This window comes from Lampetra fluviatilis, chromosome 4 (assembly GCF_964198595.1).
Source record: "Lampetra fluviatilis chromosome 4, kcLamFluv1.1, whole genome shotgun sequence".
NCBI lineage: Eukaryota > Metazoa > Chordata > Hyperoartia > Petromyzontiformes > Petromyzontidae > Lampetra > Lampetra fluviatilis.
This window is the reverse complement of record NC_136278.1, coordinates 19,872,744-19,898,234: the sequence shown is the minus strand read 5'-3', so window position 1 is coordinate 19,898,234 and position 25,491 is coordinate 19,872,744. Positions and strand designations below refer to the sequence as shown.

At 46.7% G+C, this 25,491-nt stretch overlaps 2 protein-coding genes across 2 annotated transcripts; one reads left to right on the top strand and one right to left on the bottom strand.

Annotated features, from left to right (window-relative positions):
* The first annotated feature begins 4,278 nt into the window (after positions 1–4,278).
* Positions 4,279–9,598, top strand: LOC144931318 (chymotrypsin-like elastase family member 2A). Its single transcript, XM_078855119.1, has 8 exons — positions 4,279–4,372; positions 4,881–4,975; positions 5,441–5,538; positions 5,845–5,973; positions 6,691–6,827; positions 7,144–7,286; positions 8,049–8,201; positions 8,999–9,598. The coding sequence occupies exons 1-8, from the start codon at positions 4,333–4,335 to the stop codon at positions 9,101–9,103; spliced, it is 900 nt and encodes a 299-aa protein (XP_078711245.1). The 5' UTR covers positions 4,279–4,332; the 3' UTR covers positions 9,104–9,598.
* Positions 9,599–18,028: 8,430 nt separating this feature from the next.
* LOC144931317 (chymotrypsin-like elastase family member 2A) lies at positions 18,029–24,146 on the bottom strand. Its single transcript, XM_078855118.1, has 8 exons — positions 24,057–24,146; positions 23,306–23,400; positions 22,139–22,236; positions 21,723–21,851; positions 20,770–20,906; positions 20,283–20,425; positions 19,526–19,678; positions 18,029–18,941 (listed from the first exon to the last, which is right to left on the bottom strand). Exons 1-8 carry the CDS (start codon positions 24,094–24,096, stop codon positions 18,837–18,839), a joined length of 900 nt encoding a protein of 299 aa, XP_078711244.1. The 5' UTR covers positions 24,097–24,146; the 3' UTR covers positions 18,029–18,836.
* Positions 24,147–25,491: the final 1,345 nt, after the last annotated feature.

Below are 25,491 nucleotides of genomic sequence, written 5' to 3'. Positions count from 1 at the left end.
ACATATCTGGATCTAGAACGCGTACATCATTCTTATACAATACTGCAAAGCTCCACAGGTTTACCACAGAAGTTCCACATGTTACAGCTATTTTACATATTCTTACATCTCCAGAGAACAGGAAGCAACAAGATCACTGTTCTTCTAATTTGCACTAATGATCTGAATACCAGTGTAATGCGTCACTCACTAAACAATGCTCGTGTGTGCATTGCCATTCGATATTAGCATGGTCGACAGAGGACCGCACTCACATTTAGAATGTTAGCAGTGGTTAGCGCATTGCACTATGGACCCAGTGGAACTGAGTTTGATTCTCAGCCACTGCTAACATCAGCGGAGAGTCCAGTGTGAACCAGTCCTGGACCCCTCTGCTTCTCCAGCCTGCACTGACTAACGTGGCAAATATAATCTAACTACGACTGATACGGCACAGGGAAGCCTTCATTCAGCAATCGATTGACCAAGGGCTGTAGTTACATATTAATTCCACCAAAATTTAATTTCTTCCAAGGTAGCTATAAATAAAACCACACTTGTCCTAACCTCCACACATGTCTTGGGTTTCCATGCCATTGCTTAGTTCTAAACATTTCAAAAGGGACATTTCCACACACATGCAAATTTGCACACGAGGAACCACTATGTTTCTGAGTCAATTTCATTGTGATAACGCTCTCTGCTCTGATGGTGTTGCACACGCTCAGGTTTCAGGCTGCCCTATCTTGTTCATAATGTCCCATCTATGTTTTCCAAGTAATTTGCATGCATTCACTTGGATGACGTATTTTCGCTTGGCCAGATGCCGGAAGATGTAGAGGGGGAGGAAGTGGAGAAACGGTCAGCTCTTCACATATTGAAACAACGCACCAAACACCATCTGACATTTAATAAGAATCTCCAACAGATTACATTCATAATTAATGTGTAATAGCGACCTGTAGAAATGTATGCAATGAAAAAAAGAAATCTAAATCAAGTCATAAACAGTTGGGCAGTGCTCTTCTTTGGCAGTCCCGATCCACGAGTGGAAATTCCACATTGCTGCCGTGGGGAGCCAGACTCCCCTGAGTGCATCAACTGTTGACTGTACACAAAGTTTTGCAAATTTAATTAACCCAGAAAGGATCATGGGCTGAGCCGATCCCTGATCTTTAAAACAAATAAAATAGCAAGGGGAGTGGTTACAATGTGTTCAAGATGCTGCAGAAGTTGTAAAACATGGATCAACTCAGTCCTTTGCACTGGATGTGAGTTGGTAGAAAATGTTAATGTGAAACATTGTTCATATCTTTGAAGTGGTAACACATTTCGTAGCCTCTGTATTTGCCAGCATTATTAATCAATTATGTTACAATCTGTAATTATGCAAGTTCTAGTGGTATACATTTTGTTATTACAAGAACGGCAGCTGAAATTGAGAATAACTGAACAGGAATTTGGTGTTTTGATATATTATCAATGCACTCACAATTCGGCAACATAGGACAACATTTAATATTTTAGTTTCAGAGATTGAGAATTTCGCAAATTAAAAGAACAAACAAGAGCAAAGACTCAATCAATTTTTGGGGGTGGTGGGGGGGGGTAATGACCAAGATTTGAACTTGCGATCTGCGATTCAACTAATAGGCAATACAATAACCTGCTTTTTAAACACAAAAGATGAAAAAATACACTTGCGATGTATGATATTTCCAGTAAATCAAGGTTGTAATACATAATTTAGCCACAATAGCATTCGTAAGCCTCAAGGCTCTTTCCAGTTGGATGCTGCTTGGGTTGTTTGGCTAATTTCTTTTACAGAATGTTTGAAGATAGGAGGAGGCTGGAGTACTCGGAGAAAACTCACACGTAAAAGGGGATAACAATGCAAAATTTGGACAGATACATTAGGCCAGCGACTTTCTTGCTACAATGCCACCTTCAGGTCATCTTTCCAAAATGTATCTCGTTATACAATGATCGTTTGTGATTAAAAACGTGATTTGTAACTTTCATGCTTACACATGTATTAATAGTTAAATTTAATGGGCAATTTTATTGATGTGATCTCGGACTGTTTAAGCTGTTGTTTTGCTGCCTTGCCCAAGTTTGGGAACTGGTGTACTTGTGCAACTTGGACGTATATACTTTATCTATTTTACGTATACATTTGTCGTGATTTACTTACCTTTCTTATAATTTGCACTCCTATCGTTGTTTTTATTGTTTGTTGTTGTAACTTTCTGACCCACCTATACTGAAAATATATGAAAAAGAGCTTCATAGATCATCGGATTTCTCCAGGATAAATATAGACTCTGATGCTGATCATTAAACTGGTCAGAGTACTACCGTTGTGTGAAAAAGATTAGAGTCAAGGAAGCAAATGTTAACAAAGGAAGTTGAATATTCTAGACTAGGACAGAGAAGTTATTATGAATACCAGTGAGGGGTTAGAGGATGTGGCCTCAAATGAACCAAGTTTGCCTGAGGACAATGGCGAAACAGTTTTGAAAGACATGATGGGTGATGCCTTTTAGAAAACTCTATCACATCAATACCTGCTCGAGTGCAGAAATTAGCTGGTTCAAATCAAACATTTCTATGCATAGCAAAAATAACTCCAATGTAATATTTCTGGAGAGACTTGGAAAAGTACTGTCATTGACTACTTGCTGAGGCCAGGATGACACACGAGAGTGGGGTATGGATAGAAACGCGTACACACCTGGCCACTTTTGTCTTCCTATAATTTGGCCATTCATGACTTCGCCACGCAAGAGACGATTGTGGTCAATTCCGTTAATGCCACCGCAGCTCACAATGCTTGCTACCTTCTGCTAGATCACCTAAATGTCACACAGCTGACTCTACACATAACCGTCAAAGTCCAATTTAACATTTTCATTATCATCATCACCACCATCTGGAATTAGGTTTCAGGTCTATCCCTGGGTCGCCGACCTCTGGGTGCCAAGCCGACGTATCTCCCAGCTTAAACAAGTGTCTGGTAATGTTTACCTCAATTGGTGACCGCTTCTACACACGGTCCTGTAAATCCATCTCACCAGTCGCTCAATGAATCTACCAGTCTCGTGGTACTCATTTTATCAACCAGAGAGGAGATAATTAGCTCAATCAGCCACCAACCAGGATTTTGAGTTTGCCACCATCTGATATCGACTGTGAACTTTTTAAAGATTGATGGTAGTTTTTCAAGAATGATACCACTTCTGGTATATATGGAACTTTCCAACACAGCTTTTTTAAGCCCGGAAAAAATACTAAATAGAGGAAAACCCTGCCCAACGTGTGTTAGTCGAACGCGTGTTTCGTTTACACACGGTTTACAAAATTAAGTCAGTTCTACAAAACACGGGGGTGATGTTTTGACAATACACACTGCTACGATGATAATTTCCGCGTTGAAAAGTAATGCCAGGAGAGTATTACATCGTACTCTTAAGTTTTTTCGAAAAATCCTTGCAGTCACGAAAGCTTCAAATCTAGCAGTGTTTACATCGGTTGGAATTTGTGAAGGCAACGACTATGAGAACGGTTTATTTACCGTGTATGTTTTGTGTGTGTGTTTTTGTATAATAATGTAACACACTCAACACACACAGCAGCAAAACACAAATGCTCACAATGCCGCATGCATCTCGTTGTCCACCTCGCGCTCCACTCGTTGCTTTGGGCGACACTCCTCTGACCTCCATTGTTGTTGGAGGGCAACTGCCTCCAACTCTCCAGTCGTGTCCCTCATGAGCCTCCTCCGCAGTCATCGGCTAGTCTGATCAGCTCTACATCCTCCTATACAGTATTAGTCCATAATTTATCTACCCGTGCCATGCTCTTTTAGCCTCCTCTATCCAGCCAAGCAGAAGTTGCTTGGGTATGTAGTGGATGGGCATGTGGGCTTCATAATCCAGCCAACGCAGCCTTACATGCCTAAGGAGCTCATTTATGGGAGTGACCAGATCTGTCAACCATCGGTCAGCTCCACGTATCGCACTATAACCTAACCGATACAAAAATCTGTCCTTAAATTTGGTTTGGTATTGTCAGCAGGATAAACAATATATCCCTTACTGCTCACCAATACAGAAAAAGAACACCTAATTTTCATGTTGAAAAAAAAATATCTGAATTTGTAATTTGCATGCCAACTTGATTTGGACAGTTTTGCAGATAGGGAAGTATTCTGATTGCAATCTGAGGGTTCACGTGGACAGCAGATTCTGTATAAAAACCAAGACGGCCCAAAGTGAGACACGGCAGTGGAAAGGAAACACTGGTGCACAAGACGCTCCAAGTCTTCAATCAACTCCAGTTCTTCGATCAGCCATGCTCGCCTTTCTCGTCTGCGCTGCTCTGCTGGTTGGTGGTGAGTGATTGCCATGCACACATTTATTTTAGTAGAGTGATCACTCTAGCTTCTTCAGGAACTGGACTTAGTTATAGAAGAGGTTGCTAGTACATGGAATAAAACATGACACAAAATGCATAAGGACCAACCCAAAAACACATCACAATTATTGTGTGTGTACTATAGTGTGTATGCACATGGAAGAGGTAGTGGAGCGCTTAGCGTCCTGTGATACTAACCCGGCGACCCGAGTTCAATGACCGCTCACGACCAACACCAGTGACGATTATCAAGGTCGGGCTTGGGCCTCGCCTAGGTCGAGTCAACCACAAATGAGTACCTGCCACAATGTGTAAACATCGCCACTCGGAAAACAAATGCGGTTGGGCGTGGTGCTGGCTACCCACCCCTTCGTGTGCCGCAACCGGTCTTCATAGGTGCTCATTAACTGCACTTGCCCCAACATTTCGTTAAGGCTATACGGGGATCTTTGTTTTTGTATCGCGTGTCCTTTTATTTCTCACAGCTGAGGTGTCTGCTCAGAGCTGTGGGATTGCAGCGTATTCCCAGATCCGCGTGGTGAACGGCGTGGAGGCTCGCGCTAACTCCTGGCCTTGGCAGGTAAAGCCAGAGGCTGAATAACAGCCATCACAGCCACACGATGCATTGTCAGTCGATCACAGTGCAGCAGCATCCATTGTTCTAAATGCCACGTGGAGGACATCATCCAGCAGTGCACTGGCAAAACGGCTGCATGTGTGCATCATGAAATGTTCAGATCTTCCACTCTTCTCAATGACATTGAATCAGTGATTATAATGGGATAGTGGAAGCGCAGTGATTTATGCACCGTGCAACGAACCATGCTACATGTTTTACATTCCCAGCGACTGCTAATATTAGTAGGGAGTGAAATCCATACCAGTCCCAGATTCCACCCCTTCACAACCAGCTGTGACTAGGATTGTGAGGCCTGGTCAAATGGTCAGTGGATTGACGAAAGGGCTGAGTTAGTACTGTATTGCAAGATTTAGAAATTGGAGAAAAAACCGTAACTACCACCACTTTTCTGCGTGTGCATTGCAGGCGCTCGTGCAGAGGTACTCTGGAGGAAGATGGGTCAACTACTGCGGAGGAACCCTCATTGATAGTCAATGGGTGCTCACCTCTGCGAGCTGCTACACGTGAGTCACGGCACCAGTGGCGTCGCTTTTGTGTGTGCAGGCGGTGCAACTGCACCGGGTCCCAGGTGTTGTAGAGTATTTTCCTGTACCACATTGTGGACACCAAAGTTTGAGCAATGTATCTTGGGAGCAAGGAGGCGGCCTCTATCAATGACATTTACACGATGCAGCAATGTGGCAGTGAAAATACCATGATGTAACTCGCACCATTTCTGTTTATTAATTCCTCACTGCAATGTTTACAGGTGTAAGTGATTACGACCGCCCGTCGCTCTGTTATCTCCCCACATTCACCACAACGTGCAGGAGTGGCTACAGCTACAGGGTGGTGCTGGGAAAACACAGTGTGTCCACAACCGAGTCTGGGCAAGTCACACCTGCATTGAGCCTGATCGCCTGGCATAGCTACTGGAATCCCAGCATCCCGGCCAATGGGTGAGACTGCACACGGGCGCACTGTTTCCGTGACACTATGACATTACGAGTTGCAATAGACAGATACATATCCATATATATACAAACATGTACAGATACATTCTACAAAGACGCAAAGAGACAGACATTTATTTTCCCTCTCGAAGCACGTCACTGACACTGCCTTTCAGTAAAACAAAGTATAATTGGAATGTCAGGCAATGATGAATTATATAACACTAAATGTTACTTTTGAAGAATAATTTTTCTTCAGAAGTAACATTTAGTGTTATAAGGCAGTGTTAATGACAAGGCGATGAGATGTCTTGATTTGTGCTTACGCACTGCTTCCAGGCCATGCCCATTCTGTGTTTGAAAAGATACAGACAGTTGAGACACAATGCTATTGCTTCATCTCATACAATGCTTACGATACAATAACTAAAACATACAGTAGAACTCATGTATTTGACCCTATTACTCATGGCTCCATTATCTACAGAAGCTGTATTGTCCACAATACGTCTTATTACCTGTGGTCCTATTCTTCCCATTATTCATGAATCTGTCCCCACAAATAAGTGCAGAGTCAAATCATGGATAACTCCACGAAATATATCCCCCACATCACCCGGGTTAAGGGGAGTTCTCCTGTGCACAGCGCTGAATCCCTATTGCTTGTTGTATGTTCGGTGTTGAGCGTCACATCACGACTGCCCCTGTCTCGATCCCCCACAGGTACGACATCGCCATGTTCAAGATTGCGTCGCCCGTGGCTCTCTCCAGCAAGGTGCGCCCGGCCTGCCTGCCCAGCGCCAACCAGATCCTGCCCAACAACTACCCGTGCTACGTCACGGGCTGGGGATCCCTTTCCAGTAAGTAACGTTCACTCCCTGTCAATGAAACAAGAGGAGATAGAGTTTTGGGGAGTGCTTAAAATCCAACGTTTGAATTGCCCCTGCAGTTTGACTCGGCCCTTAATCTTTCTAGGGTTGACACAATGAACACAACTCTGCATAGAGTCAACAGTGGGAAGTAGTCTGTCAGTAGGGTGGCGGTGTTGCTATGTGGCTTTTCCCTTTTGAGCACGGAGAGATGGACGGTTCGATAGGGGAGTGCCTGTTAACGCCACCAAACTCCGATGCTTTCACCAACGCTCTTCATCTCCACGTTGTCTGTGCGCGTGAGCAGCCAGCGGCCCCTTCCCCAGCGAGCTGCAGCAAGCCAGCCTGCCCGTGGTGGACTACGCGACGTGCAGCCAGGCCAGCTGGTGGGGGAGCAGCCTGAAGAGCAGCGTGATCTGCGCGGGGGGCAGCACCCGCTCTGCGTGCTATGTGCGTACGGAGCGCAACGATAGCCAACCCGCTTCAATTCATTAAGTAAAATTTCCAATGGGAATATTTGAGGAAGGCCATAACGGTAGTTTGCTATACTTGCATTTTTCAAATATTTACTATGCACCCTCCGCATCAACATTCAATAACCCAGTTATTTGGCGATGCTATGTTGGTAGTGGTGCACAAGCATAAATGACTACAAGCTCCACACATTCGTCAATAAATCTACCTATATATCTAATTATTTACAATTTAGTTGCAGTTTTTTTGTATAACTAATAGTAAATTCAAATTTGACGGTTTTATTCACGTACATTAAGAGAGTTACTCAAAATAAAATCCAGATATTAAGAGGATGACATGAATTAAATATGGTAGATAAACTAATACTGTAGCCAACATGTCCCTCCCAAATCGTGCCATGTGCATGGAAAAAACAAAGGCAGCATAGTAGAGTTGGGGGACGGGAGGGATCAGGCCTTGGCATTCTGCGATATCTCTCTGTTACTTAGCACCATGGCTCTGAAGCACACTTGACGAGTGTTGGCTCACGCAGACACCTGTTACTACAGGAGCTCAAAACTTTTGGACAGGAGCTCGATGCCCACACTCTTACAAAGCCAAACGCATGCTAGCAAAGACACACAAGTTTGGAGAGGCATGGTGGCATTTGCTATCACAGCCACCCACTCCCATAATCCAATTCTTCTTGATCCAATGTTAACGTGAGGCATTGCTGTACTCTGCTATGCACCACAGGGTGATGGAGGTGGCCCACTGAACTGCCAGCGGTCGGACAATGCCTGGGTGGTGCAGGGAATCACCAGCTACGTCTCATCTCTGGGCTGCAACGCGATTCGCAAGCCCACCGTGTTCACCCGTGTGTCAGCCTACAACTCCTGGATCAGCAACGTGAGTGTTTAGGCTGCCACTGTCCAAGTTGTTAACATCATAAGGCTGTCACTATTAACATGTAATACTGTAGAAATATCATTGCCATAAACTATATGCAGTATAGTTCCAATTATTTTGCGGTGATGTGGAGAGTACATACTGCTAATGTATAAACAATTTGAACATTTCAGGGGATATGCATATGTGATTAACAACTGCATACACGTGAAGCAAATCTGCTATATGGGTCTATTTTAAAATATTATTCAATAGCTGAGACTAATTAGCCAAGTCTATAAATGCAACATACCTTACAACTCAAAAGATTGTGTCATCAAAGAGACAAGATAATCGACGTTCTACTCTAAATATTAGGGTCAAAACAACGGCCAAAATCATGTAACTGTCAATGTAATTATTGCTATAACTCTTGTACATGTCAATATAATTGTCAATGTTGTCAATATCAATGTAAAGCTCAACTGGCTTACAATCTTCTAATTAGATTGATGATAATGGTCTGTTACCAAGACAGGCATTGAAAGTGGGCTCCAGTGGTTTGCAATCAAAAGGAAAAATTGTAAACCAGAAGTTGGAGCAAGATCATCGTAAAACTTGGGGGTCTAGGTATTAACTACAATATGAGAAGCGATGGCAAGGTGTGATGATGACAACTTTATCTTGATCGATCACAATGCAAAGGTGGGATTGGCATAAGGAATCAGGCTGGTATTGGCCAGGTATGATTGCTATCATATTTGTTTATCTGTAGGTACTGACGTTTAAACACCACACATTCTCTGTTTCTCCCGCAGGTCATGAGCGTGTACCGTGAAGCCCCAAAGCTCGCCAATGGAGAGCAGCGTGTCAACAGCGGAGCCAATGCCACAATTGCTGCATTCAGTCAGCCACAGGAGTAAAGCTCTTTACATCAATGCTACCACTAACCCTAGAATTACAGTTTCTTGCTACGGGTATTTAGTTTTAATATGGGACTGGGCATGTGAGGATAGGATGGGTGTTTCAATGTAGTGAGTTTGTGTGGTCACATTGCTATACATGTCATCATCTATGACTGACTCCATTTTGCATGAATACCAGTAGTTAGGCAGTTATCTTTATATTTGGTGACGAAAGAAAGTGGCAATAAATACAGCATGCATACTGGATCATAAAGTGCCATTTATATCACTTGAGAAGTTATTGATTGAATCTGAAATATTAGGATGAGGCCGAGGTAGCATGAGTTAAATTGCTTCCGTTGTCATAGTTTAGTAGGGAATGGAACATCATGTGTTATTGTGGGACGACAGCTGATTTAGGGCGATGCGATTTTGGCTTGGTGTAAATACAAATTGGAGTACAAATAAAGTATCTGGTTTGTTGAATTGACTGGTGGAAGTTATACCACATTAACCATACACATAATTACAGGATTCTTAGATTATTCTTTTGGCGTTCATCTGCATTGCTATGACACGTAAGGAAGACGGCTGCTTGTGTTGTAGCCGAAACGTCGTGAGAATTATTTTATTATGTTTTATTTTTATTATTTTATTACTTCCCTTCTACGTGACTTTACCGAAAGAACCAAGAAGAAATATAATCACACTTGAGTAATCTAGAAATAATACGCTTGTTCATGTGTGTGCGCCTGTCTTTAATGCATCACGATGACATCACGCGAGTTTTGGATGAGGTGAAGGGGTTGATGGGATCAGAGATGCAGGGGTGTTGAGAGGCGTATCAATGTCACGCCAGGATGGGGTGATGTTGTGAGGAGGCAGGGTGATGATGTCACGAGATGTCGAGGGACCAAATGGAGATCATGTCATCACGAGACCTTAGGTTGGTTGGATTTTGTAGAGGGATCATAACGTCATGTGATACTAGTGAAGTTTAGGTTAAGTGTAATGACTCGGACAACTTGAACTGTAGAGTTTTATTTATTTATTATTTAGGGTGCTTCATGCAGGTAACTTGAACGTGGACAGGGAAAGCACAGCTAACTTGGACCAGGGATAGCACGCAAGTAGCGATGACATGAAGAAAGCGACGACGCGAAGATAGCGATGTGAAGACAGCAATGGCGTGAAGACAGTCGACCTGATCCCATGGCAGCCCCAAACCTTGCGTCTCGCATCCTTTTATTCCCGTTGTGGACCTCACTCCGCCCCGGCCATGTCCCCTTTCTCGAACCCTCTAGCCCATTCCCAAGCTTCCCGGATGGTTTTCGTGACCACTGGGCCACGTACTGTTCCTGAAACAGCACTGTCTCTACCCCCACACTGTCTCTGCCTCACCGCCCCCCCTTTTTGAAACACATCAGCCGTCTCGGCTCATAATGACAGTGTACCACGTGAGGGCCAAAGAACCGCATCAGTAATGAAAACTTTTACCCGACCTCCGCCGAATGTTAGGGTAGACGAACTGCATAAATAAACAACCCGACAACCGACGAACTCTAGGGCAGCCGAAGTGCATAAAATAACATGATGCCCGACGCTTTTTAGGATAAAAAAAACCCCGAATGTTGAAAAATAAAAAACCCGCCATGACCATGGGAGATCCGCTTAGCGGAATCCTAAACACTTTGACAGGGTCCTTGATGCCAGTCCATCGCTCTGGGTGGATTTTTGTGCCTCTCCAGGCAATGGGGGCTTGCACAAAAGCCTTGAAGGGGTAGGCTCATCCCTGGACTCTTCTGAGGAATTTGACTGGGCTCCAGCTAGTGGTCCATCACATGTGGCGGCTTCTGAAGGTTCCCCAGGCTTTAGGGAATTGGAAACTGTGGATGTGTAATAAACGACTGGACCCCGATGTCTGGCTCAGTGTCCTTTATTATTCGGTTCGTGCTGTACACCCACACGGCTGTCTTTACTCTGTAGCTTCTCCACGGTGCTGACTCCAATGTCGGCCCGATCCACAACAGCAGCTCCGCTGCTGTTTCTCTCCCACAGCCCCCCTTGGCTGTACTCGCTGCTGCTCTTCTCCCTCCGCAGCTCTGACGGCTTCTTGCTCTCTCTCTCTCTCTCCGCAGCTCCTCCTGGCAGCCACACCGCTGCCTCTAACAAGCAGCCCCCTCTCTCTCTCTCTCTCCGCAGCTCCTCCTGGCAGCCACACCGCTGCCTCTAACACGCAGCCCTCCTGGCTGTCTCCTCTGCAGCTGCACACCACTCCGCAGCTTCCTCTTATCTTCGGGGTTGGCTCCCGATGGCCGTCGGCGCCCCCCCTCTCCTCACTCGCCCCCGTGGCCTCACTCTTTTCCGCTCACACCCCGACTGACTTCCCCTTCCGGTTTACCCGCTTAAAGCCCCGAACCTTCCCCCCACGTCACATGACTCCACCCCCCGTGACGTCACATCCGGAAGGTCGCTTACGCCCGCATTACACCACCCTCCCCCGTAGAAAAATCCCAGCCGACCTCGGCTGACCAATAGCAAATCGTAATGCGGCGAACCGAGCTTCCCCCCCTAAAGGACACTAAGCATACAATGTAACAGCAAGAACAACAACAACAACGCAATTAACATCAACGAACGTACAAAAAGCATGCAATAAATACAACTGTAAGAAGAAAATAACAAGACAACAACACTCAACGAAACGTAAGCGATTTGGAACGTGTGCGGGTCGCCGGCCCGTCCCGGACGGTCGGCGGCCCACTCGCAGAACGGGAACGCGATGAAAGTCGAGGAACGACAGGGGGTAATCCCCCTGTCGCAGCTGGAAGTCCACCGCCGTCCCGTGTCTCTAAAGAGTTAGTCTTGGGCTTGTCCTGTGACCGTGCCCGCAGCTGGGTCGGAAGGGCTGCAGGGCTCGAAGGTCCCGCAGACCTGGCAGGCGTCCTCCGAGCAGGGCCCCTCGTCCCCCGCAATGTCACGGCCGGCCTGTCTGGAACAGGTACGACAGGCGCTCTAGCAAAATCAATGGACGCAGGCAGGGGAGAGTCAGCAGCAACAGACCCCGGCAAGGCAACATTGGGGGATGACGCATCATGTAAGGGAGCAACATATGGTTTCAAGCGCGACGTATGCACAACCCAGCGACGAGACCCAATCTGGACGCGTGCTGTCTGTGGGTTGGGAACCGCAATGAGGCGTACGGGACCATGCCAGGGTTTGTGCAATTTCGGCGAGGTCCCCGGACGTACCTGTGGACAATGAAGCCAGGCTAGGTCCCCAACCTTCCAAGGGCACTCCCCCTCAGACCGTCGCGCATATCGCTCGTTCCGGGCCTGGGCTTTGGCCGTAGCCACGCGGGCATTCTCCCGCGCCTCCGTGACTCGGCGAACCGTGTCCTGAATGTATTCAGGAAGTGGTTTCCGAGGTCCCTTCACCCCAGTTCCCAATTGCACATCCACCGGCGGCACGTTTTCCCGACCATACATAAGGTAAAACGGCGAATATCCTGTAGCCGCATGAGGCGTCATCCTGTACGCCGAAAGCACCCCGGGGATGTGCAGATCCCAATCTGATTGTTGTTCACTCACGGTATGGCAAAGCATGGCAGACAATGTCCTGTTCAGCCGTTCAACCATACCATCCGTCTGCGGATGGTATGGGGATGTCCGTACTTTCTTAGTCCCAAGGCCCGCGCACACTTCCGCCAATAATTTAGAAGAGAAATTCCTGCCCTGGTCCGTGAGGAGTCTCTCAGGCGCCCCCTTATCCATAATATATCCAAACAAAAAGGCGTCGGTAATGGCCGCGGCCGACTGATCGGGCAACGGCCAGGCCATCGGCCAACGGGAGAGGTACTCAACCCCTACCAGCAAATATTTATTACCCCTCGCCGATGGTGGAAAAGGTCCCAATATGTCCAGTGCCACCAATTCATTGACTCGAGACACCTGAATCGACTGGAGAGGCGGCACGTAAGGATGTTTCGGCGGCTTACGTTGTGCACACGCAGGGCACGCGCGCACGTGCCCTACGACATCTGTTGCCATGCCGTGCCAAAAATAATGACGTTGCAACGTCAACAAGGTCTTCTGCACCCCTAAATGTAAGAGAGTGTCACAATGGAGGGTTCTAATCAACTCGAATCGCAAGGACGTTGGTACCACCAGGCGCCAACGTTCCTGGAACCCCTCCCGCCACATAAGCAGACCATCTCGGAGAGCGGTTTGCGGCCCCACAGCCGTACTCGGACTCCCATTGTCCTTAGCAGACCGCTTCCGCAAGGACACCAATGACTCATCCATCATCTGTTCCCGGATCCAGACAGACCGCGGCAGATTCAAAACCCCGTCAGCCGGTCCCGGTTCCATCGGAGTGTCCGACTTCTCGACGGCCAACGTGAGCGGCTGAGGGGGGTTTGGAATCGGCGAACACCTATGCGTCCCCGACTCACATTTACAAGGGGCGCGCCGCGGTAATCTGGAAAGTGCGTCAGCGTTCGCATGGCGCACTCCCTTCCGATGTTGAATTTGGAAGGAAAATTCCTGTAGCGTGTCCAACCAACGTGCCAACTGTCCGGATGGCTGGTCAATTTTAAGGGCATATTGCAAGGCCGCATGATCCGTACGCACAATAAAAGAACGACCGTAGAGGTATGGTCGAAATTGCCGTAGGAAAAAAACAACCGCCAATAGTTCTCTGCGAGTGACACAGTAGCGGGTTTCCGCAGGAGACAAGACTCGGCTACCATACGCCACGACACGCTCTACACCCCCTTTAGACTGTGATAACACCGCCCCAATACCTGTGTCACTCGCGTCCGTATCAAGAATGAATGGGTGATCGAAATCGGGATAATCCAATGTTGGGGCCGTGGCCAATAGATCACGCAGACTCCGAAAGGCCGCCTCCTCCGGCTGTCCCCAAACAAACTTCCGTCCTTTACCCGTAAGGAGATGCAAAGGCCTCGCAATCGTCGCAAAACCCGGCACGAATCTTCGGTAATACGAGGCAAATCCCAAAAACCGCCGAACATCCCCCACGGTGGCCGGAGTCGGCCAATCCCGGACGCACGCCGTCTTTTCCGGATCCGTGGACACTCCCTCAGCGCTCACAATGTGCCCCAAATAGCGGACGGACCGTTGCAGTAGGTGACATTTCTTTGGTTTGAATTTCAATTTGGCAGAACGCATCCTCGTGAACACTGTCTCCAGCCGCGTCAAATGTTCATCGAATGTGCGGCTGAAGACAATGATATCGTCCAAATATATAAGACATGTCTCCCACTGCAACCCCGTCAAAACGAGCTCCATCAATCTTTGAAATGTAGCAGGGGCCGCATTCAATCCCATCGGGAGACAGTTGAATTGAAATAACCCCTGCGGCGTACGGAATGCGGTTTTCTCCCGTGAGGACTCGTCAAGGGGAAGCTGCCAAAATCCCGAAGAGAGGTCCAGTGTGGAAAAGAACTTAGCCCCCGACAATGCGTCGAGGGAGTCATCCATACGCGGCAGGGGGTACGCATCTGCCACCGATATCTTATTCAATTTGCGGAAATCAACACAAAATCGCAATTTGCCATCCTTCTTCTTAACCAAGACGACTGGAGCGCCCCATGGGCTGTTAGATGGCGATATAATGTCCGCAGCCAACATGTCTTCCACTGCCCCCCGTACGTGTTCTCGCTCCGCAGGACTCATCCGATGCGAATTTACCCTTCCGGTTTACCCGCTTAAAGCCCCGAACCTTCCCCCCACGTCACATGACTCCACCCCCCGTGACGTCACATCCGGAAGGTCGCTTACGCCCGCATTACAGATGGAACAACGCATTTTCCTGAGGCACAAGTTCCTTGGCCGATTTCCCCGGCTCGTTGAACACACCAGACATTGGCCACACAGGGCTTGGGGTGAGCTGTCAACAGAGGGCTGAACATATGGTTTCAGGCGCGATGGGTGAACAACCCAATGGCAGCGTCCCACCTGAATTCTCACACACTGAAGCCTCCTGACGTCCTCCACCTCGCGGGGACCTTGCCATGGCCGATGTAACTTGGGGGGGCGTACCCAGCAACACCTGAGGACAGTATAACGAGGCCCTGTCCCCGATTGCCCATGGAAGCACGTGCTCACGTCATTAGAAGCTTGCATCTTGGCAGTGTTTTCTCTGGCCGCTTCGCGAGCTTCAGAGAGACGACGCAGAATCACCTGTAGGGGAACGGGCATCACTGCTTTCTTCCTAACCGAGCCTGATACCTAATTGTGCATCAATGGGGGGTTCCTTTTCCCACCCGTACATGAGAAAAAACAGGGAGAATCCCGTAGAAGCATGTGGGGCCATCCTGTACGCTGCCAAACTCCCGGAACGTCCAAATCTCAATCTGTCTGTGCGTCATTAACTGCCTGACAGAGCATAGATGTTAAGTTTCTGTGCAAGCGTTCCACCACACCATCCGTTTGGGGATGGTTTCGCGACGTTCTGATCTTTTTTGTGCCCGGCACGTCGCATGCTTTGCGCAGCACCTTGGACGAGAAATTTCGCCTTAATCCATGAGAATCTGCTCGGGGGCCCTTTTTTCCATCACATAGCCATGCAAAAATGCATCGGCTATGGATGCAGCCATTGGACACTGGAAAAAATACTGAACCCCAACTAGGAAAAATGTATTCCCCTTTTGTGTAGCCGGACAGGGTCCAATGATGTCAAGCGCAACCAATTTGTTAATGTGGGACACCGTGATGGACAATAAATGGTGTTTGAGATTTTTGTGATGGCGGCTTGTGGCGCACGCATATGTGCAACCTTTGATCAAATGAAAGACATCGTTTGACATTCCCGGCCAATGAAAGTCTTTTGCATGGTTAAAAAAAGTTTCCAAATGCCCAAGGTGCATCAACTTATCTTCATGCACTGCCCACATTAATCTACCTCGCAGGGAGGTGGGGACCACAATACACAGACGGTGCGATGCCTCCTGCCACCTCATCAGCCCACCTTCCCGAAGGACAAACTGCGAGACTCCCTTAGGCCCGGGGTTCTTGTAGTCAGTTTCTGTGCAGCACCGCACATTCAACAGGGAGAGATCCTCCATCTGTAGCTGGCCCCATTGGGCATGCATAAGGCCCAATGTGTAATCTCTATGTGCAACCGCCACAGCTGGTGGTGGGTCACTCAAAGCCGCTACGACCCCCGGTGACCCAGCCATAGGCTGTTTACACTGGCTCGCGCGCGACAAGCACGCGCAGCGTCTATTTCAGCGGCAAGCGGAATAATGCGTCGGCATTACAGTGCCCCACACGCCTGCGATGAACCACTCGAAATAATTCTCCTGGAGTATTTCAAACCAGCGTGAGAACTGTCCGGGAGGCTGGTCCACTCTCAGAGAGTACTCGAGTGCCACGTGGTGCATGCAGACTACAACGTCTCTGCCATAGAGAGAAGGCCTGTACTGTTGGACGAAGTACACCATGGCCAACAGTTCCCTGCGGGTGACACAGTACCACTGCTCACCGGTTGACAGGATGTGACTCCCGTATGCGATCACGCTTTCCACCACGATCTTCACCTGGGACAGGACAGGCCCTATGCCCATGTCACTAGCATCAGTGTCCAGTATGAACGTTAGGGAAACATCTGGGTAGTCAAGATGAGGCGCGTTGGAAAGGTGATTTCGCAACCATCGCAAACTGCGGATCAAATCTACGGTAATACAACGCAAACCCGACAAAACTGCGCACTTCACCCACCGACTTGGGGGTTGGCCAATCGCATATGGACGCCATTGTATCCGGATCCATCGCTATTCCATTAGCACTAACAATCTGGCACAAATATCACATCGAGGTCTGTAGCAAATGGCACTTGGCGGGTTTCATTTTCAGATTAGCCGACCGTACGCTGGAGAGTACTATCCGCAACCACTGCAAATGCTCCTCGAATGTGCAGCCAAACACGATGATGTCATCTAAGTTAATGAAGAAGGAGTCCCACTGCAGTCCTGCCAGCACCAACTCTATGAGTTTCTGGAAAGTCGCCGGTGCCAACTGCAATCCCATTGGGAGACAATTAAACTGGAACAGTCCCTGAGGCATTCAGAATTCCGTTTTCGGGCCTGGATGACTTAACCAAGGGATCCTGACAATAGGTCCCGACAATAGGTCCAATGTGGAGAAAATCTGAGCGCCCGACAATGCGTCCATGGAATCCTCCATATGTGTCAGCTGGGGAAGCGTCTTCTACTGAGACTTTGTTCAATTTACAGAAGTCGACGCAAAACTGTAAGCTGCCATCCTGCTTTTAATTATCAGCGAGTACGTGATGCATTGTTATAATCTTGTTTGAATTATCAGTAATGAGTGGTGAGTGACGAGAATTAGGTGAGTCATACATGTTCAGTCGTGTTTGGTGACTGGAAGTTGGAAGTGGAAGGAAGCAGCCTTCACGTGTTAAGTGAGAAATAACAACGAACACCATCAACACGGTGACTGAACGAGCTCTCAGTCTCCAGAGCAACGACACAAGCCACGCCAACGGCCCTGTTCATGGCCAAACAACGTGCCAGATAGATGATTACCTAGTGCCTTGTGGCGTGTTACTAGCCCCATCAACCCCTCGAGTGCCTTCAGAGGTACATGCTTACAGCACTTGCCCCAACATACTAAGGCTACATGGGCGATCTTTGGTCAGTGGTGAGTCTAGTGAATGTCGGTTTTTGGTGATTGGAAGATGAGTGGTGAGTGCTGAGTAAGGAGTGTTTGGTGGTGTCAGATGTCAGATGATTAGCACAGTTCGCTATGTATGGTGTTCGAAATAAGTTCAACATACGTACATGAATATACGTAAAGCAAGTTGTGAGTGCCTATAAGTTATGACTGCCAGGTGAGTGGTGTGTGGTAAATGTGCCAGGCAATGAAACAAACCAGATACTTTATTTTGTACTTTAAATGTTTATTTTACACCAACCCGAACATTCACGAATAACATTATCAATTTACAGTACAGTTTTGTTCATTCATAAACCAAATCGGACACATCAAGCATTATAAATCGAGTCTACAATTAATAGTGTACTGTATGTCCATTTTTATAGGGAAATGATGCTTTGAATATGGCGTGGAGGCTAAAACAATTTTTTAAATTTACTCCACCAACCAATTGAGCTCTGTTTCTGGATCCTCTTTGTAATGCACACGCAACCAGATTATGCATGAGTCGGGAGCGTGAACACAACGCAGAACATCACACGGCCCCAGGTAATATTTGCCTGGTAGAGCATTATCAGATCCGGTACACTTGAGATTACATTATTTGGAAATCGAGTCGATAATTAGCTAATTATAGATTTGTAATTAGTCGTACCATACTACATATGCAATATTGTTTAACATTATGTCTTCACAAAGGGAGAACATTTTTAACTTACTATGAAAATGGCAGTTCTATTATGGATCTTTACTTTAAAAAGATTTTTTCAATTTGTATATTTAGCACTGGCGGTACAGTATGCATGCTGGTATGACAAAATATATTTCTTGTCAAATTAGAAAGCTTATTGTTTAACGTCTAATATAAATGGCACATTGTTACAGTGTCATTAACACTGGTAATGTCTGGCATGGCCACACAAACTCACTGCATCAAACCACCCATCCTATGCTCACGTGCCCAGTCCCACATTAAAAAAGGCAATACCCGTAACAAGAAACTGTGATTCTAGTATTAGCGATAGCATTGATGTAAAGAGCATGATACTTTAAGCCTGCGGCTTCTTGAATGCAGCAATTGTGGCATTGACTCCGCTGTTGACGCTCTGCTCTCCCTCGGCGATCTTAGGAGCTTCACGGTACAAGCTCATGACCTGCGGAAGGAACGGGGAATGGGTGGTGTTTGAACGTCATTGCCTATAGATAAACGAACATGATAGCAATCATACCTGGCCGATACCAGCCACACCGATGACTCATGCAAATCCCACCTTTGTATTGTGATCGATAAAGAAAAGGACATCACACCTTGCCATCACTTATACTAGTGCACAGTCAACACTTGAGCGCCAAGGTTCACGAGTCTTATCACCATCTTGTGGTTTTCACATTTGGTTTCTGACCACTGAATTCCACTTTCAACACCTGCCTTGGTAACATGTTCATTTCAATCCTCCACATATGCCCCATCCATAAAACGTTTCCCTGATTAATTACAAGGTTCAAGGTTAAGTGACACCTACATAGCTATTTACAACAATATCAACATTAACAATGATAATGACACTTATAAGAGCAATAACAATAATCACATTGACAGTGACGTGTTATTGAAAATGCTTTTTACTGTAACATTTGTATGATAATGACAATGGCATTGCTACAGTAAGAGCATCAATATTGACATTGACAGCGCGATCATGGTAAGAACGTTGACATTGACAGCATTGGCACTCACGTTGCTGATCCAGCTGTTGTAGGCTGACACACGGGTGAACACGGTGGGCTTGCGGATTGTGTTGCAGCCCAGAGATGAGACGTAGCTGGTGATTCCCTGCACCACCCAGGCATTGTCTGACTGCTGGCAGTTCAGTGGGCCACCTCCATCACCCTGTGATGCATAGAAGAGGATAGATATGCATCCACGTTAACTGGGTAAAGCATGCACGGGATATGGTGGCGGGTGCTGGTAAGGGTAAGTACAGGAGCTTGCAAACTTTTCAAATACACTTTATGACCGTGTTGCTAAGTAACGGAGTAAAATCACACAACCCTAAGGCCTGATTCAATATGCACCCTGTTTGGTCTGGCATTAATTTAGTCAATATTTGTATTCCTTCTGTTATTTATTGATTGAATGTAGTCATGCAAAAACTTAGTCTGAAGAATTTTAGTCAAATTTAAGTGTCACCGGATTTCATTTGGTCAATCTGTTAGTCTAGGCGACTAAAGCAGTCACACAATTTGTCCAGTCTGAGTTATTAATTATTGGGGTTGGATGTGCGCCGTCCCCCTCCGCTTCCCCAACATTACCAGGTCAACCAATCAGTGATCTTAGTGGTCACAGTCATCACCATGCTTGGTGATTGTTGTCCACTCATAGTCACTGTTGACTAAATTCAGATTTAAAATAAACATTGTGTTGATAACTATTCTCATTAGTAATTTCGTTAAATAATTGAGGCGGGTTGGCTCGCGTTGAACTCCATACGCACAGAGCACGCAGAGCGGGTGCTGCCCCCTGCACAGATCACGCTGCTCCTCAAGCTGCTCCCCCACCAGCTGGGCTGGCTGCACGTCGCGTAGTCCACCACGGGCAGGCTGGCCTGCTGCAGCGCGCTGGGGAAGGGGCCGCTGGCTGCTCACGCGCACAGACAATGTGGAAACGGAGAGCATTGGTGAAAGCATCGGGGTTGTGTGGCGTTCACAGGTGCTCCCCAAGCGAACCATTGGTGTCTCTATGTTCAATGTGCCAACGGCACATAGCATCACAGCCCACCTACTCGCAGGCTATTGACTCTATACAGAGTTGTGTTCATTTTGACGACAGAAAGATGAAGGGCTGAGTCAACCCTCTACTGTGATTTGTGACAGTTTCTCAGCCAGAATCATCTCGTAAAACTGGAGGGGCAATTGACGCATTGGGCTTAAATCACTTCCCATAACTGTGGCACCGATGGACACTGGGTGAACGGTACTCACTGTCGAGAGAACCCCATCCCGTGACGTAGCACGGGTAGTTGTTGGGCAGGATCTGGTTGGCGGTGGGCAGGCAGGCGAGGCGCACCTTGCTTGTGAGAGTCACGGGCGATGCAATCTTGAACATGGCGATGTCGTACCTGTGGGGGATCGAGATGGGCAGCGTGATGCAAGGCTCAACACCAGTAACGGACTGGGACAAAAAAATCGGCCCAGGCATTAGTAAACAAACCTGCCCAAATTATGGCTATTGACAATCATTTTTTTTAATGGGCTGTGGGACAAACTATATACGAGTAGCTAGATGTGCGATGTGACGTATTCATGTGATTTTGCCGTGCAATTTCATTGGCCCATTTGGGCAGATACAAAAAACAAATGGACTGGTGAAGAATAATCTTTTTGGCTGCCAAATATAGGATTTAATGCCAACTAAGCAATGGAGCTTAGACATTAGAGGTAAGAACATTTTTTTATTTTTACTCCGATCACATTTGCTATTTTTCCACACAAACCGGCTCACCTGCCCTCGGAATGGACCGGCCCACTGTGCATTTGCCCGGAATGCTGCCCTATGGCTAGTCTGGGCCTAATCCACATCCAACATACCCCATGCAATAGGGGTTCAGCGCTTTGCAGATAACTCTCCCCTAACCGTGGTGATGTGGGGGACCAATATCGCAGATGATATTATCTGCTATTTTACTCCTATTATTTATAGGAATAAAATTGCAGATAATCATGTATAATTGGAAGAATAGGGCCACGGATAATAGGAGTTTTTGCAGACCCTACAGTTCCTGTCTGTATGTCTCTGTATGCATGTCTGTTTCTCTACTTATAGTGTTTATATTTTGTCTGTTTGTCTAAATGACACTTTATGTTTGTATTTTTGTCTCTCCATGGCAATTCTGTCACGGTGTCACAAAAACCAGTGTGCCTGTTTGCGTTCTCACCCATTTGCTGGGATGCTGGGATTCCAGTAGGTATGCCAGACGGCCAGGCTCAATGGAGGGGTGATCTCCCCCGGCTCGGTTGTGGACACACTGTGCTTTCCCAACACCACCCTGTAGCTGTAGCCATTCCTGCACGTTGTGGTGGATGTGGGGAGATAACAGAGCAATGGGTGGTCTTAATCACTTAAATCTGTAAACATTTCAGTGAGGAAGTACTAAATAGAAATATTGCGATTTACTGCCACGTGGCATCGTGTGAAGGTAATTGATAGATGCCGCCTCCTTGTTGCCAAGATCGACTGCTCCATCCTTGGTGGCCACAATGTGGTACAGGAAAATACTGTACAGTACCTGGGCCACGGTGCAGTTGCACTGCCTGCACACATACTCGCGACTCCATTGGTGCCATGACTCACGTGAAGCAGCTCGCAGAGGTGAGCACCCATTGACGAGCAATGAGGGTTCCTCCACAGTAGTTGACCCATCTTCCTCCAGAGTACCTCTGCACGAGCGCCTGCAATGCAATCACAGCGAGATTGGTGGCGGTTACTGTTATTTGTCCAGGACTCCAATTACTATATCGAATAATACAGTCCTAACTTAGCCCTTGAGTCAATGCACAATGCTGATTAGAGCTGATTGCGAAGGGGTGTAATCCAGGACTGGTTCAGATATCACTCGCCACAGTTGCTGGAAATATAACCCATGTAGCCCGGTTCGTAGTGCAGTACGTAAACCACTGTGCCTCCGCTCTCCCAAAGTACAATTTAATTAAATCTGTGTTGTCCTGGTGTGTTCTGGGACTGTTTTGCTGTTGTTTTACTGCCTTTCCCAAGCATGGGAATTGAAGTACAAATGCAATATGAACTTCGAAACTTTATTAAAAATAATATTTATGTTTGAGGGACCCGACAGTGATGTGAAGGTATATTCCTCTCCTGGTATGCGGGAGGTCAGGGGTTCAAACCCAACCCTCACACTTGTACATTTGGAGTATGCATGTTCTCCCTGTGGTCGTGTGGATTTTATCCCTGGGTGCTCATGGTTATCCCTCCATATTTAAAAACTTACATCAATATTATTTTGCTGATATAAATTTTCGCATGATGGGCCACTTTGGTGAGCTATCATTTGTGGTCAGGACGTATCTAAAAAAGAAATAGTTCAGTGGGCTTTATCTGGTAAGATAAAACATATATTTTCGTTTAATTTATATATATTTTTTAAGTGATTTGTTTATCTTTCCTATACTTTGCACTCTTGTTGTGTTTTTGCGTTGTGTGTTGTTGTAACGTTCTGACCTGCCCCTACTGGACATCTGTGAAAAAGAGCTTCAAAGCGAATCGGATTTCTCCAATATAAAAACATTCTGATTCACATTCGGAATACAGTGACTGATTCAATGTCATTGGGAAGAGTGGAAGATCTGAAATTTTGATGTTGCATACATGCAGCCTTTTTATCAATGTACTGCTGGATGAGGGCCTCCACGTGGCATGTACAACAATAGATGCTGCTGCACTAAGATCGACTGACAATGCATCGTGTGGCTGTGATGGCTGTTATTCAGCCTCTGCCGTTACCTGCCAAGGCCAGGAGTTGGCGCGAGCCTCCACGCCGTTCACCACGCGGATCTGGGGATACGCTGCGATCCCACAGCTCTGAGCCGACACCTCAGCTGTGAGGAACAAAAGCACACACACGCATAAATGTTCTCAGGGGTGCAGCTCTGGGGTATGCAGCGTATGCGTCCCATATGGGCCCAGTCGGTCACAAGGAGTCCCGAATAAACAGACGAACAAGTATAACATGTTAAGAACAATTTTTTTTAAATCTTTTTTACAAGCGGTCTACCATGGACCGAGCCCGATTCACGCTATCGTATCAATGGAGCATTCAGATTCGCGATCCACCACCTTTGAGGAAATCCTAGAGACCTATACCGATGGGCCGGCATGAAAGCAAGACTCATAACGCATGATAATTTCATTGTGAGTATTGTACCTTTACGTTTATTAATACTTTAACTGTGAGACTGTCTTCCTCTAAAACCCAATACACGGTGCAACTGAAATCATATCGAAACAGTGATAGCCTGCGTATTATTGCATACGGGTTAAAAACATCAGTAGCTGTTTCAGTGAGAGTCGGGAGAAAAGAGGGGGGTGTCCACCAGTCAATGAATGCGGACTGAAATAAAAGCGGAAGTGCCATACGAGCATCTTCTAGAACTAAGTCTAGTTCCTGAAGTAGCTCGAACGGTCGCTCCACTAAATGAAATGCGTGCATTGCAATCACTCAGCAGCTCAATGTGTCAGCAAGAGCAACACTCACCAGCAACCAGCAGAGCAGCACAGACGAGAAAGGCGAGCATGGTTGATCGATGACTTGGAGCTTCTTGAATGCTTGTAGTTTCTTGATCACTGCCGTGTCTCACTGCTGGGACCTCTTCGCTTTTATACAGAATCTGTTGCCCATGTGAGTCCTCCAGGGGCAAACAGAATAGGGAAGTCCAACTCTCAACCAAAACAGCATGCAAATATCAAATTATTTACGTTTCAAATTAAGGCGTGCCATCGTGTCTGATATTTAGGTGGGTGTCAGCAGGAGAGAAGTGGTGGAATTTAAAGTATTTTTAGGCGTATAAAACTTTTATAAATGATGCAGCATGTGCAAAAAGTTATATTTTTATGCAAAACACACGCTATGGGAGGATCGGAAGCTCTTATCCTGGTTGGTAGTTTTATAGGCAGATACCCCACACCACAGTATGGGGAATATCCATCACTGGCTTAGGCCCGCCAGGAGAAGTGAACACTGCCAAACACTGGTTGAACAGGGAGACACTTTTGTTTGGCTTTTAGTGATTTGAAATGTAATGCATTCATTTATTTTCCTTATTTTAAGCCCATTTTTTACATTATTAACCTTACTCTTTGGTTCTTTCGGTAAAGTCACGTAGGTAGGAAAGAAATATATATCACGACGTTTCGATCACAACACCAGCGATCGTCCTCATGTGGAAAAAAATATCCAGCACTACAACTGTTGAACCAAGTAGAACACAGTGAGAGAGCTTCTACAACAAGAGGTTATATATGTTGGCCAAGGGCAAGCAGGCGGGGTCCGAGCTGGGAAGCAGTCCCATCCCCGCACGCAAGCACATCAGTTGTGTTAATGGGGAGATTAGGGAGAGAGATTAGGGAGAGAGATAAGCATGTCAAAGTAAATGAGCTTCCATCGCCGCATAAGAGAACCACCGCAACGGTGGTCGCGCCAGTGAAACACACAACCCACCACACATCCAGAACCATCGATACATCGAGGCTAAGCGAGCAAATGTGGCCATGTTAGTGAGACAACAGCCCATTAATGCAGAGGCACCCAAAAGGCCAATGCAACTCAGAGAGTCGGAGATAACAGCCAAACGGCAGGAAGGATGGAAGCACCGCAGCAAGTTACGACTTTACTTGGTTAATAACGTCCTTCCAATGATTGCTCAGCTTATACCAATCATCTCGGTTGAAATTGTCTCCGTGTTTATAAATCTGGATGGCTTCATAGACGAATCTTTGATAGTAGCCCGAAGGTTTGCAGAGTACCTTGGTCTCGGAAAAAACAATATCGTGCGAGCCCACAGAGTTATAACAATTATCAGCCAAGGTAGAGTTATTGGTTCTGTCGTGTTTCAAATCTGCCTTGTGTTCGTGAACACAGTCCGAGACATGTCGTTTCGTTTCCCCAAAGTAACGGCTGCTGCAGACACAAC